This window comes from Schistocerca americana, chromosome X (assembly GCF_021461395.2).
Source record: "Schistocerca americana isolate TAMUIC-IGC-003095 chromosome X, iqSchAmer2.1, whole genome shotgun sequence".
Taxonomy (NCBI): domain Eukaryota; kingdom Metazoa; phylum Arthropoda; class Insecta; order Orthoptera; family Acrididae; genus Schistocerca; species Schistocerca americana.
Window position 1 is genome coordinate 625,297,445 of NC_060130.1, and position 13,927 is coordinate 625,311,371.

At 36.6% G+C, this 13,927-nt stretch overlaps 1 protein-coding gene across 1 annotated transcript in view; it reads left to right on the forward strand.

Moving 5' to 3' along the window:
- LOC124555753 (hemicentin-1-like) overlaps window positions 1-13,927 on the forward strand; it is an 817,128-nt gene that overhangs the window by 506,459 nt on the left and 296,742 nt on the right. Inside the window, exons 35-37 of the mRNA XM_047129776.1 lie at window positions 12,330-12,620; window positions 12,712-12,978; window positions 13,295-13,479. Coding sequence (XP_046985732.1) covers window positions 12,330-12,620; window positions 12,712-12,978; window positions 13,295-13,479 — 743 coding nt within the window. The remainder of the gene's footprint in view (window positions 1-12,329; window positions 12,621-12,711; window positions 12,979-13,294; window positions 13,480-13,927) is intronic.

A 13,927-nucleotide genomic window follows, 5' to 3' on the forward strand; every position in this document is an offset into this window, starting at 1 on the left:
CTGACCAATATCAAATTGACTCAGTGAAGGAGTCTTGAGTGTAATTTGGACTCATTTACTTCTCAAGGCACCAGTCCACATACTTCAAAGCTAACACAAAATAGCTGCGCAGGTGTGTGTGTGTGTGTGTGTGTGTGTGTGTGTGTGTGTGTGGTTTTGTTGATGTTGTAACTCAATAAAGGAATTTTATGAAAGCTGGTAGGTTTTCATTCTTTTCTGTGTGCCTGTCCACCACTCAATGATGCTACTATTCAGTGAGCAGTAATGCTGCTACTATTTGCTGAGCTGTCTCCTTTACTCCTAAATTATAAAGTTGAAACTGTGCTATTTTTAGGTCTGTTTACTACATCTTTGTACAACTGTAAGCTCCACAAGGATTACCATGCAGATGAAATACTGGTACAAGAATTAATGATAATCCAACCTTATGTCTGAAACCAAGTAAAATGTTCAGTCAGCCATGTTAATTTCTAGAACTATATTATCATTTAACTGAAAGTGCAGCTCTACTCTATAATTACTAGCAAATTGGTGAAACAAAAAAATAACTTTAAGTTGTCACATACTTATGAGCTCACAGGTAATCTTTTTTTCAATTAGATCCTATTGTACATCACTGTTAAAAAATTAATAAATAAACAAAAAACTGCACAAAATTAAGAAAATTTTCCAAATGATGCTAAACTGAAATGATAGCATATGATGAGTAATTAATATGAATCACAGAGTAATGACATGTGCTTCACTGCATTGTGAAATCAATGTCCTAACATAGTACAATTCTGTGTGATTGATGCATGTGTGTATGATGAGGCCTGAGGAGGAGAAACCAACTAGTAGACTTTGATATGTGAATTCATCACCCCACTGCACTAGTTCTGGTAGCACAAAGCATATCCTCATATGTCAGCAATGCTTTCAGATACTGTTCAGATGTGTTATTATGTGTTCCTCTGCTTCTACACTTTTTTTGTCATTTTCCACCTTGTCAGTTGTCAAAGTTATACACGAAAGTATCAAAGTTATAAACAACAAACTTCTGCGGGTAATACTGGAACAAGAAAATAATGAAAAGAATTGGTTTTTAAATCTTGAGAATGGTACTTTCTAGAAAAATTACACAATACATTATTGCCTCTCATATACATTTCACATTATGAGCACAGTGTGCAGCCTTATCCTTCAGTAATAATAATGATAATAATGTAGCTGCTGTAGCTGAATGTTTTATGTTCCCCGTATCAATATGAAAATGACAAATATTGAAAATTGTGGGGGCAGCCATCAGTAGCAAGCACCAAATACCTAATAGCACTCAGTTATGTAAAAGTGAATAACAAGAATTTCTGAATTACCAGAATTTGAATTACTTTGCCCACTTTAGTACACCTTCAAGTTATTTCCTATACACCTAGGTAGCTAGTTTCCCTGACAGTATTTACTATCAGCATGTGAATGGATTTTATACCAGACTACAGGTCTCAATACAAAATTCGAAGAGATATGTGAATATTGTGTTAGTGACTTGGATTTTAGTAGTTTAACCCAGCTGTCCACAATTTATTATTTGTTTTGCACTAGTAGCTGTGATGAACAAATGTAAGTGAAACATGGAGTTTGCTGATTGTGCAGTTAGGCATGTAAGCTGTGAGCTCATAGTTATGAAGTTGTAGGAAACATGAATTTAGTCCATTTGGTACACTGCTACGGACGAAAGTAATTTGTATGTCCTACACTGATTTTTTACATTAATATATTTATCTTTCAAAATAACATTTCTTGCTTATGACTTTCTTGGATAGGGCAATGCTAGATATGTGAGACACACACATCAAAATGAAGTAAATTCTTCTAAATAAAACAGAGAAATATCAATGAACATGGCTGCATTTTGCTCCATTGATAAGCTTTTTCTATTATAGATGATAAAGATCTTTAAAAGGCCACCTGCATCTTGTATGGAAGCTTGCAGTCATTTCCTTGTAGATTCTCTCATACTTTTTAAACATATCTTATTCCTAATAGATGGATAGGTCACACACCATCTTCTGGAAGACCTGCACAGCTACAAAAAGTAGCCATCAAACACAGCAAAAATCCATAATGATCCAGGAAGGTATTCCAATTGCAGATCAAAAAATTGCTATACCAGGTTATTAATTTTGAACTTAATGACCTTATATAAAATTTTTGTGATTCATAACTTTAGTAAAGAAATTACCTGGAAAAAAAAAAAAAAAAAAAAACTGTAGCATCCAGAAGACACGGTCAGATGTCAATGTAACTTAATACAAGTGTACATCATTGACGGTGTGTAAATGATTACAGTTGAAATTCTCTGTGACAGGTAGAACAGCCACCAGAGTGCATTAGTGTTGTTCAAGTTTAGTATTATTATCACGCCTGGTAGCATATATAAGGGACATGAACAGTGTCAGACACTGAATGGTCACTCTGAAGAACACAAGAGATGCTGCATACTAATGTGAAACAATGTCATCAACACCAGACAGACTTTGAAAGGTGCCTCATTGTGATTCTCCATTTGGCCAGCTGGTTGAATTGTACAGTATACAGATTTGTGCATTTGGATGTGATAGTAGCCAAGTGTTGGACTGTGTGGGAATGTGAGGGCAGGCATACTAGTCAGTAAGGTTCCAGTTGGCCATATCTTATCATTACAAGGGGAGATCACCATACTGTCTATAAAGCACATTGTATCTCCTTATGTCTGTGCCTAACACCTGGGAAGAAGTAACGGACTCACTGCAACATTCTGTGTCAACCCTCACCACTGGTAGGAGACCAGCAGCAGCTGGACTGTAGAATTACGGTCTCACGTATACGCAGTTGTTCACACAACATAAATGGTTGCATTTGTGGAGGTGCCATGACCAGGATGCAAGGACTACCGATGAATGGCATTGTACTGTATTCAGTAATGAATCACATTTCTGCACTGCCCCGGATGACCAATGTCAGCAGTTATGGTGGCAACCTGGGGAGAAGACCATCTCTTCCAGTGTTTTAGAGAGCTGCAGCTGTGTTAATCATGGTGTCATAGTATGAGGGCCATAGAGTATGACCTCGTGTCACAGCTAGTAATGACTCACTGAACTCTGATGGCACAACGGTATGTCACAGACATCCTGCATCCTCTTGTGTTATTTCTCATGTGACAGTATAGTGGTGCCATTTTTAACAGGCCATTGGTCATCCTCAGATGTCACATGTCTCTATGAACTCATGTGCAATGCTGAGGCACTCCCATGGCCACCAAGATCCCCAAGGTCCTCAATAGAACATGTGTGCAAACAGCACAGATGCCAACTGTGTACTAGTGCCAGTAACAAGAAGATAAAGGAACATTTACAACAATTTTGAGGTAGCTTGTGTCAGGAGAGGATACAAAGGCTTTATAGGACACTTCCCAACTGAACCAATGCATACAGCAAGGCCAGAGGGGATGTGAAGTCATACCGATAAGTGAGCTTATACTACCAACTTCTTTGTAAATTTGACTCGATTTTGCAGTCACTGCAATAACATGAAACCATGAAGTTTCATTCCATTTCCCCCTCCCTTCCTAGGTACTTCACTTTCTCTGCTAGGCAGTGTATATAGATTGTTGTTGTTGTTGTGGTCTTCAGTCCTGGGACTGGTTTGATGCAGCTCTCCATGCTACTCTATCCTGTGCAAGCTTTTTCATCTCCCAGTACTTACTGCAACCTACATCCTTCTGAATCTGCTTAGTGTATTCATCTCTTGGTCTCCCCCTACGATTTTTACCCTCCACGCTGCCCTCCAATACTAAATTGGTGATCCCTTGATGCCTCAGAACATGTCCTACCAACCGATCCCTTCTTCTGGTCAAGTTGTGCCACAAACTTCTCTTCTCCCCAATTGTATTCAATACTTCCTCATTAGTTATGTGATCTACCCATCTAATCTTCAGCATTCTTCTGTAGCACCACATTTCGAAAGCTTCTATTCTCTTCTTGTCCAAACTATTTATCGTCCATGTTTCACTTCCATACATGGCTACACTCCATACGAATACTTTCAGAAATGACTTCCTGACACTTAAATCAATACTGGATGTTAACAAATTTCTCTTCTTCAGAAACGCTTTCCTCGCCATTGCCAGCCTACATTTTATATCCTCTCTACTTCGACCATCATCAGTAATTTTGCTCCCCAAATAGCAAAACTCCTTTACCACTTTAAGTGCCTCATTTCCTAATCTAATTCCCTCAGCATCACCCGACTTAATTAGACTACATTCCATTATCCTTGTTTTGCTTTTGTTGATGTTCATCTTATATCCTCCTTTCAAGACACTGTCCATTCCATTCAACTGCTCTTCCAAGTCCTTTGCTGTCTCTGACAGAATTACAATGTCATCGGCGAACCTCAAAGTTTTTATTTCTTCTCCATGAATTTTAATACCCACTCCGAATTTTTCTTTTGTTTCCTTTACTGCTTGCTCAATATACAGATTGAACAACATCGGGGACAGGCTACAACCCTGTCTTACTCCCTTCCCAACCACTGCTTCCCTTTCATGTCCCTCGACTCTTATAACTGCCATCTGGTTTCTGTACAAATTGTAAATAGCCTTTCGCTCCCTGTATTTTACGCCAGCCACCTTTAGAATTTGAAAGAGAGTATTCCAGTCAACATTGTCAAAAGCTTTCTCTAAGTCTACAAATGCTAGAAACGTAGGTTTGCCTTTCCTTAATCTTTCTTCTAAGATAAGTCGTAAGGTCAGTATTGCCTCACGTGTTCCAGTGTTTCTACGGAATCCAAACTGATCTTCCCCGAGGTTGGCTTCTACTAGTTTTTCCATTCGTCTGTAAAGAATTCGTGTTAGTATTTTGCAGCTGTGACTTATTAAGCTGATAGTTCGGTAATTTTCACATCTGTCAACACCTGCTTTCTTTGGGATTGGAATTATTATATTCTTCTTGAAGTCTGAGGGTATTTCGCCTGTTTCATACATCTTGCTCACCAGATGGTAGAGTTTTGTCAGGACTGGCTCTCCCACGGCCGTCAGTAGTTCCAATGGAATATTGTCTACTCCGGGGGCCTTGTTTCGACTCAGGTCTTTCAGTGCTCTGTCAAACTCTTCATGCAGTATCGTATCTCCCATTTCATCTTCATCTACACCCTCTTCCATTTCCATAATATTGTCCTCAAGTACATCGCCCTTGTATAGACCCTCTATATACTCCTTCCACCTTTCTGCTTTCCCTTCTTTGCTTAGAACTGGGTTTCCATCTGAGCTCTTGATATTCATACAAGTCGTTCTCTTATCTCCAAAGGTCTCTTTAATTTTCCTGTAGGCGGTATCTATCTTACCCCTAGTGAGATAGGCCTCTACGTCCTTACATTTGTCCTCTAGCCATCCCTGCTTAGCCATTTTGCACTTCCTGTCGATATCATTTTTGAGACGTTTGTATTCCTTTTTGCCTGTTTCACTTACTGCATTTTTATATTTTCTCCTTTCATCAATTAAATTCAATATTTCTTCTGTTACCCGAGGATTTCTACTAGCCCTCGTCTTTTTACCTACTTGATCCTCTGCTGCCTTCACTACTTCATCCCTCAAAGCTACCCATTCTTCTTCTACTTTATTTATTTCCCCCATTCCTGTCAATTGCTCCCTTATGCTCTCCCTGAATCTCTGTACAACCTCTGGTTCTTTTAGTTTATCCAGGTCCCATCTCCTTAAATTCCCACCTTTTTGCAGTTTCTTCAGTTTTAATCTACAGGTCATAACCAATAGATTGTGGTCAGAGTCCACATCTGCCCCTGGAAATGTCTTACAATATATAGATACTGAATGTATAAAGGTCATACTTTTAAAACTCTTGTTGTCTCCATAACTAAGATGCATAAAACGCAAACAGTAACTCAGCAACCAAGAAAACTGTGACTCTTCTTTATTGTTTGCTTTGTGTTTACAATCTGCTGACAAAGTGTGATCCACATATTAAAAATTGAGACCATACTTAGTACATGCAATTTGATACATATTACTTGTGTGTGTGTGTGTGTGTGTGTGTGTGTGTGTGTGTAAGACAATCTCAGCAATGTGGGACGATCCAGTTTCTTTATGTGTGGTGGTTATCCTGTTGTTACTGCTTTTTGTCCTTCATCTTAGTTTCTGTCTTGTAAACTTCTTAACAAAAATCCATCTCCATTAGTTTTACCTACAGTTTGATCAGTTGACTAAAGGTTGGAAACTGATATTCAAGTGTGAATGACAGAGCTCCACAATTTCTGATATTAGATAGCAATTTTTTTCATGTTATACCAAGGAACTAAGTAAGCTGACATTTGCCAACACCTTTGCTCTTCAGCATACCTTACGACTTATTCAGTATTCAGTGTTCAGTTTAATCACCATTGACCACTTGCATCGGAATAGATCTGAACATTAAATATACAATTAACAATAATTTTACAGTAAAGTTTTTACAATTTAATTCCACTTCTTTAACGAATATTCTTATATACTAATGTCAATGATTATTTCCAAATATTCTTTTATCTTATAAAATGGGTGTTTGAATAACCTGTCATAAATCTTACATTTGAAAACATTACTGGTCAGTGATCAAGCAGATGCTGGAAGTTTATTGAAGAGTTTTAAACTCATTATTTTGTGTGATTTTACAGTCTTTGTGAGTCTGTGTCTTGGTATGTCGAAGTCCAGTTTGCCTCTGGTGTTGTGGGGATGTATGTTCTCTCTGGTCTTTAACTCATTTAAGTTGCTTTTGACATAAAGCAGTGCTGTGTAGATGTATAGATTCAGTGTTCCTTGGGTTTAACTTTGCCCATTATTCTGATTACTTTTTTTTTAATTTTCTGAATTTCACTGACAAAGCAAGAATGGCCCCATAACAATATGCCATAGGAAATGTGTGATTGAAACAGGCCAGAATATACCACCTTTAGATACTCATCAGTGACTACATCTGTCAGTCTCCAGATGAGATAACACACTCTTGCTATTCTCTTGCAGATATGACTAATATGATCCTCCTAGTTTAATTTTGAATCAATGTGAAATCCTAAAAATTTTACTGATTTGCTTTCAACAGCTTTAGTTAAACCCAGAATTAGTTCTTGTGTTTTATCAGGATTACATAGCAGTTCATTAGAAGAAAACCAATTCATTATTAGTTCTAGTTTTTCCTGTGTTGCCTGATGCAGTTCTGTTGTGTCATGGTGTGTATTGAGCAGTGTTGTGTCATTTGGATAACACACAGTTGAATTTGCTCCTACATGGTAAGGTAAGTCATTAATTGCAATGATGAACAGAAAAAGACCTAGGACTGAGCCCTGAGGCACTCCAGTCCAAACAGCCTTCAGCGAGGAGCATCTATTTTTAATTGATACAAACTGTCTCCTGTTGCTTAAGTATGATTCAATTACATCTAAAGATGGTATGTGTCTGCCATAAAATTCCAGTTTTGCAAGTAGGGTGTTAAATGGTATGCAGTCAAAGGCTTTGTTAAGATCACAAAGCACAACTGATACTAGATCCATATTTTCAAATGCAATTAACACCTGGTTAACAATTTCAGTAACAACAGTAGTGGTATTTTTACCATGTTGATATGAAAACTGTCTATTGGAGAGGTGGTCATGCTTTTCAAAATAGTTATTTAGTTGACTGTACATTAGATATTCAAAAACTTTAGAGAAAATTGGGACAATAGAAACTGGTTGATAGATTTGGGGTAGATGCTTATCTCCCTTTTTAAAGACTCGTATCACTTTAGCAGTTTTGAGTGCATCTGGGAAAACTCCAGATTCTAAACATATATTAAAAATGAAAGAAAGAGGTTGACAGATAAAGTGTATTATTTTTTTCATTACATAGTTAGAGAACCAATAACAGTCCATACTTTTGGAATTGGTGAACCTTGCCACAGCTTTTACAATATCCTCTGGGGTGACAACATTCCAGTGGAAAGTATACATCTTGTGGGGCACAGCACCAAGATGATCTAGTGCACAAGTGCCACTTTGCTTGATTTTGTTTTTCAGCTCACTCACTGAGGTTAAGAAGTAATTATTTACTTCTTCTGGGACCAGCATTGCATCTGGTGTGTGGGCTTGTGAATTATATTGGTTGATGATGTCCCATGCTGCTTTACATTTGTTGGGAGCACTTTCAATGTAATGTTCACATGCCTGTTTCTTGGCCAAGGACAGTTTGTCTTTGTTAATTTTTTACATTTTATATAAGCTCTATAAGAAGTATGATCTAGCTCAGCTCCTTGTTTACAAGAATTTTTATATATTCTGTACAGTCTGAGCATCTCCTCCCTAGTGAGAGCTAGCTCATCTGTATACCATTTTAGTTGTTTGTTTTTCTGTTTATGCTTAGGGCTACTTTTGATTAATGGTGAGCAGGAGTACCGTAACTCTGTGAGTATTTTAAGGAAGTTGTTTAACACCATTTCACCAGCACCCTTCTCAGGTTGTGTGTTGGATACAAAGTCCCAATTAACATCAGATAATCTGTCAATAAATAAATTAATATATTCATCTTTCTGCCCTCTTATCCATGTGGCATTAGACTTGATTCTGACTGATTTGTCTGATTTAGGCAACTGATCACAGCAGAATGTTCAAATCAATGGTTCTTGATCAGCTAGGGCTCCACTGGCAAGTCTGACATCATACATATCTCTAGAAAAATTTACTATAATATTATTTAAGCATGCATTATTCCATGTTGGTGTGTAATTTTTACATTGTAAATTTAGTGATCTTAAGATATTAAAAAATGTTCTAGTAACATGTTCATCACTGTTGGCCATTTCAATGTTGAAATCGCCACAGATAATTAGTTTTATTTTAGATTCTAGTATTTTCCTCATAAGCAGCTCAATTCTTTCGAAAAATGTATTTACATCTCCACCTGGTGATCTATATAAGCTAACAATTATAGTATTCTCTGTGTTTAGTCTTATACAGCTAAATTCTCCATCTAGTTCTGCATAGTAAGAGCTAACATCTATTTTGGTAAACATTATAGTATCTTTAACAAATATTAGAACACCTCCATTCTTTCTTTCACTTCTACACATAATGTCTCCAACAGCATACCCTTGAGGAACAAAATATTGTACTTGATCTTCTGTTAGCCAAAGTTCTGAGATACAAACAACATCAACGTTTTCAATACTGCAAAGATGTTATAATTGTAATACATTACTCCTAATGCAGTGAATGTTCGTTTGCATCGCAATAACAGATTTATGTTTATTGTTTATTGTCTGTGAACACACTCTCATTTGAATGTTGCTTTTAGCACCTAGTTCAAGTACAGGAAGTTTCTTACCTGCCGATTCACTGAATTTTATACTAAAAAATGATGTACATTCCAGGTATTACTCAAGCCGCTACTTTCATAGATTGTTTTATTTCATGTGAGTCTTTCTTTAATTATTTTGTTGACACGTTCACACACAAACTTTTTCCCTTCATAGTTTAGGTGGTGCCCATGTCTGGTGTGAAGGTTACGTTGCAGTTTACTTATATCGACTACAGCACAATTTGCGTATTCAGAGCACAGTTTCTTTATTTTAATATTTGTTCTTCGAATTTCTTTATTAACGCACAAACTATAGATAAGATCATGCCTATGAGGCATTGTAGCAACAACTGTATTCTTTGATTTATTTTTTTCTAGAAAGTTCTGAAGCACTTTTACGCAAACATCTGCTTCATTTTTCGCAACATCATTTGATCCTGTTATGCATATGACAAAGTCATTTTCTTGTGTGGATTTTTTTTCAATGCAAGTGTCTAAAACCTGTTTAGTTCCCACTCCAGGTTTGACAACACTGGTCACTGTTATGTCTTGATTTATTCCTCGAAACATACCGGATATATTCCTGCCATGGCTGTCTGTCAGAAAAAGCACGCTGTTCTTTTTACCTGATGTTCCCTGTTTATCATCATTTTTCTCAGAGTGATTCTTCGTTTTAAGCGCATTGTCTTTTGAAAGGTCTGGACCATTTACACTGTCTTTAACACCACGACTGGACTGCAGAATGCCATATTTGTTTTTATCTGTAAATGTAACTGCTGTTGCAAGTTTTGTTGTTATTTTTCCAGCTAAGGTCCTACCTTTGTGTGTCACTTTTTTCCACTCAGATGATTTGTACCTTTTGTCAGGTGCCACTTCACTTGATTTGTTCTTCGACCGTAGCTCCCGATTTTCATTCTTGAGTGTGATGATTTCGCTTCTTAAAGTGTTGACTAAGAATTGTAGACCTGAAACTCGTTCTCTTAAATTTGTTATTTCAATGTTACAATTCTCGCAAACTCCCTTTTTTAGCACATAACTGTAACTTTTTCTCGTATTAGAGTTACACACTTCTACACTCACGGCCATCTTGAAATACACTTAGGTCTTCAGTTAAAGATATCACATGGCTGTGTCACTTTACGTATTTAACAGCTGTTGACCTTAATACATTATTGACTATTGTCTGTCTGTGTATACGCACTCGTAACTGCTATATTTTAATCATACACTTAAGTGGCCTATATGATTGTACTCATCTCTCAGAGGTGGGTTTTATGAGCTATGTTGAAGTCAATTGCATTTTATTTGATCCTATAGGATTACATGGTGAACAGTGAATGTACATGTAGTATAGAAAATGTCAAAAATAGTAAACATTCATTATCACATACTTCCTAACCATTTTTCTCACATTCTAGCATCACTTATAATTTATATATGTATAAATTTACTGTAATAAATACTCTTCAACACTGTCAGATTCATTTTCCACCAGATAATCTTTGAGATTCTTTGAAAACTTAGTCTCAAGTGCATTGTCACACAGTTTTATAGGCAGACTTCTTAGTAATTTGATACCTGAGTACTAGGGTCCTTTCCAAAGCATTGACAGTCGGTAGGGTATGCTTCGTATGCCACTTTTTCTGTACATGTTGTGGGTGTGTACAGTATTTGTTGTCCACTGTGCACTATCTTTTGTGATATATATTATAGTTTCATAGATGTAAAAGCATGTAAAAGTTAAGATGCCTGGTTTTTTGAAGTAGTTTCTGCATGTTTCAGAAATCTTTCTTCTTAACGTGATCCTGATTTCTTTTTTTTTTTTTTTTATTTGAACACCCTTTTTATTTCTTGAATGTTTGAGTTTCCCCACACTATCACTTGATATTGCAGGTATGGTTCAAATAGTCAATGGTGTACTGTGCACAGAAGTTGTTTGTCTGCATACTATGACAGCTGTCTCATTATGAATATGATGAAGCTTAGTTTCTTACAGACAGAGTTAATATATTGCTTCCATTCCAACTCGTTATCAACTGTAATATCTAAGAATCTACTTGATTCTGATTCTTCCAGTCTCATTTCGTCCACCTCTAAATCCATGTACTTAGTCTTCTTTTTATTTATGAACACTGTATACATAGTCTTTTTTGAGTTTATAACAAGTCCATTTTCCAGGAGCCACTGAGTTGTGATGTTTGCAGATATGTATGCCCTTCTATCAAGCTGTACCACATTCCGATCATTATTCAATTCTGTCATGTCATCTGCATACAGTATTTTCTTCTCCTTCTCTTCAACACCTATGTCATTAACAAACAGGTTAAACAGCAATGGCCCCAATACAGATCTCTGCAGCACCTCATATTTGATGACTTCCGTTTCTGACCTATGCATTCCCTTTTGATTCATATTGTTTCCTGTTGCATAAGTATGCAGATAGTATGCAGCATAAATGATTGCTGAGATTGTGTTAATTGCATACAACCACTGAATACGTGTTGTGCCACCATGAGGCAGCTGGAATCTGTTGCTAACTGTTCCCTCACTGTAACTATGGGGAAAACATAGCAGTACCGTAACTCATATCCTAGCCATCTCTTGATTTATTATAACTGCCTGCTTTGTCAGCTAGCTGTGGCATAGCGCACTGACGTCACTGATCTGCCCACATAAATGCAGCCTTTTAAATGTTGCCTTATAAGCCTCACATCTTTCACCAAAAGTTCTGAGTACAGCACTCATGCTCACTTCTATCACACATCTGTAACATTACAAACTTCACATCAATCTTCCTTCTAGATTAACAGTAATGCTTCACTTGAACATTTTCAACAACCTTGCAGTGATGTCATAAAATGTCAATATATCACCAATTTTCATCATAAATACTGATTCCAAAAATCTGATGGAAACCATTTCATCAAAAGCTCTGCTTGGCAACTTTCTTGAACTTGTTGAATATTGAGCTTATTGACTGTATTTCTTTCAGATCCTCCTGAAATTGAAGATGATTTTGTTGAGCATAAAATTGTGAGGTTGGGTGATAATTTGTCACTAGTGTGCAAGGCCCATGGTTATCCTTCACCAGCAATTACATGGCTGCATAATGGAAGAATTATAAATGAACTGAATAGCACTGACAGATTCAGTGCAGGGATAGTGTCTGGTGCGTATGTTTTGCAAATCAATGGGATACAAGTCTCAGACAAAGGCAAATATAGCTGCCTAGCATCAAACATAGCTGGTGTCAGTGAAAAGGATTACAATGTAGCAGTTAATGGTATGAAAAAAAACTTAACTTTATCTTTCATGGTTAGACATCATTACCATAATCATATTTTAATTTATTAATACAATTTTCTCATTTTTAGTTCCACCAAAACTCGCTCAAGCCTTGATTGATGATACTATCAACTCAATTATTGGTTCTCCTGTGATAATAAAATGCCCTGCTGATGGAAACCCCAAGCCAGATATTTATTGGTTTAAAGATGGCACACCTGTAAGAAATGACAAAATAAGAGCTTCTGATACATTATATATCAGCAAAAGTACAGTAGAAGATTCTGGAAACTATACATGTGTGGCCACAAACAACGTTGGCAATACGTCCAGAAGTTTTCAGGTAGACGTCTATGGTATGTACTGAGATTGTATAATTCTTTCAAAACCTATTTGTATAAAAAACAAGAACTGAAACAGTAAAAATATACTCAGACTAAGTAATAAACTTCCAGCTCAAACCATGTTTCATCACTGTCATATTTGCTTAATTCATGACAAGTGAAAGGATGGGGCATTATTTGAATTTAAAGCAACTAGTTGTGAAATATATCAGTACATCAGAAAATGATGCCTATATGGGCTGTGGCTGCTCAAAGCTACTAACTAATTTAGCATGTATCAAAACTTTTGGTTATTAGATATCTTCACATACCAACTTTCAATTTCTAGTTCCACCAGTTGCACTTGAAAATGAGGAGGAAACCGAGTACAAAGTTAAAGCAAACAATGATTTGATCCTGAACTGCAGTGTGTCAGGATATCCACATCCAGACATTTTGTGGTTCAAAGGATCCACCCCAGTCACACCATCAAACTGGCCTCAAATGCAGCTAAGAGAGATGAACACAATTTTGGTATGTACAGTATCTTCCACCTTAATAGACGACATTCTGCTTGGCATTGCATTAACCAAACAGCTGTAACAGTTCAATTCACCCATTGTATAGTAATAATTATTGACAGTATAAAAATATTTCTCACATTTTTAATTTTTTTAAATTACATTGTGGTATCAATTTCTTGTGATATTTTTTAAGTGAAAGAAATCTCCAGAGTATATTTCATGGACACTTAACGTTTACTGCAACAAGAATCTGCATACTGTGGGAAGGTAAATAAACCTCCTTGATGACCAGAAAAAGAAAATTTAAACTTAATATTAGTTAAACAATCATTGATTTCTGGTGTCAAGCTAAATTTTAAGAAAGTAGAAACATATATCTGCTTAAATTCAATAGATGAGGGATTGAAAACTACCTGAGCAATCAGTAGAAACATTTAGTTCTGGGCAAGAGAATGCGG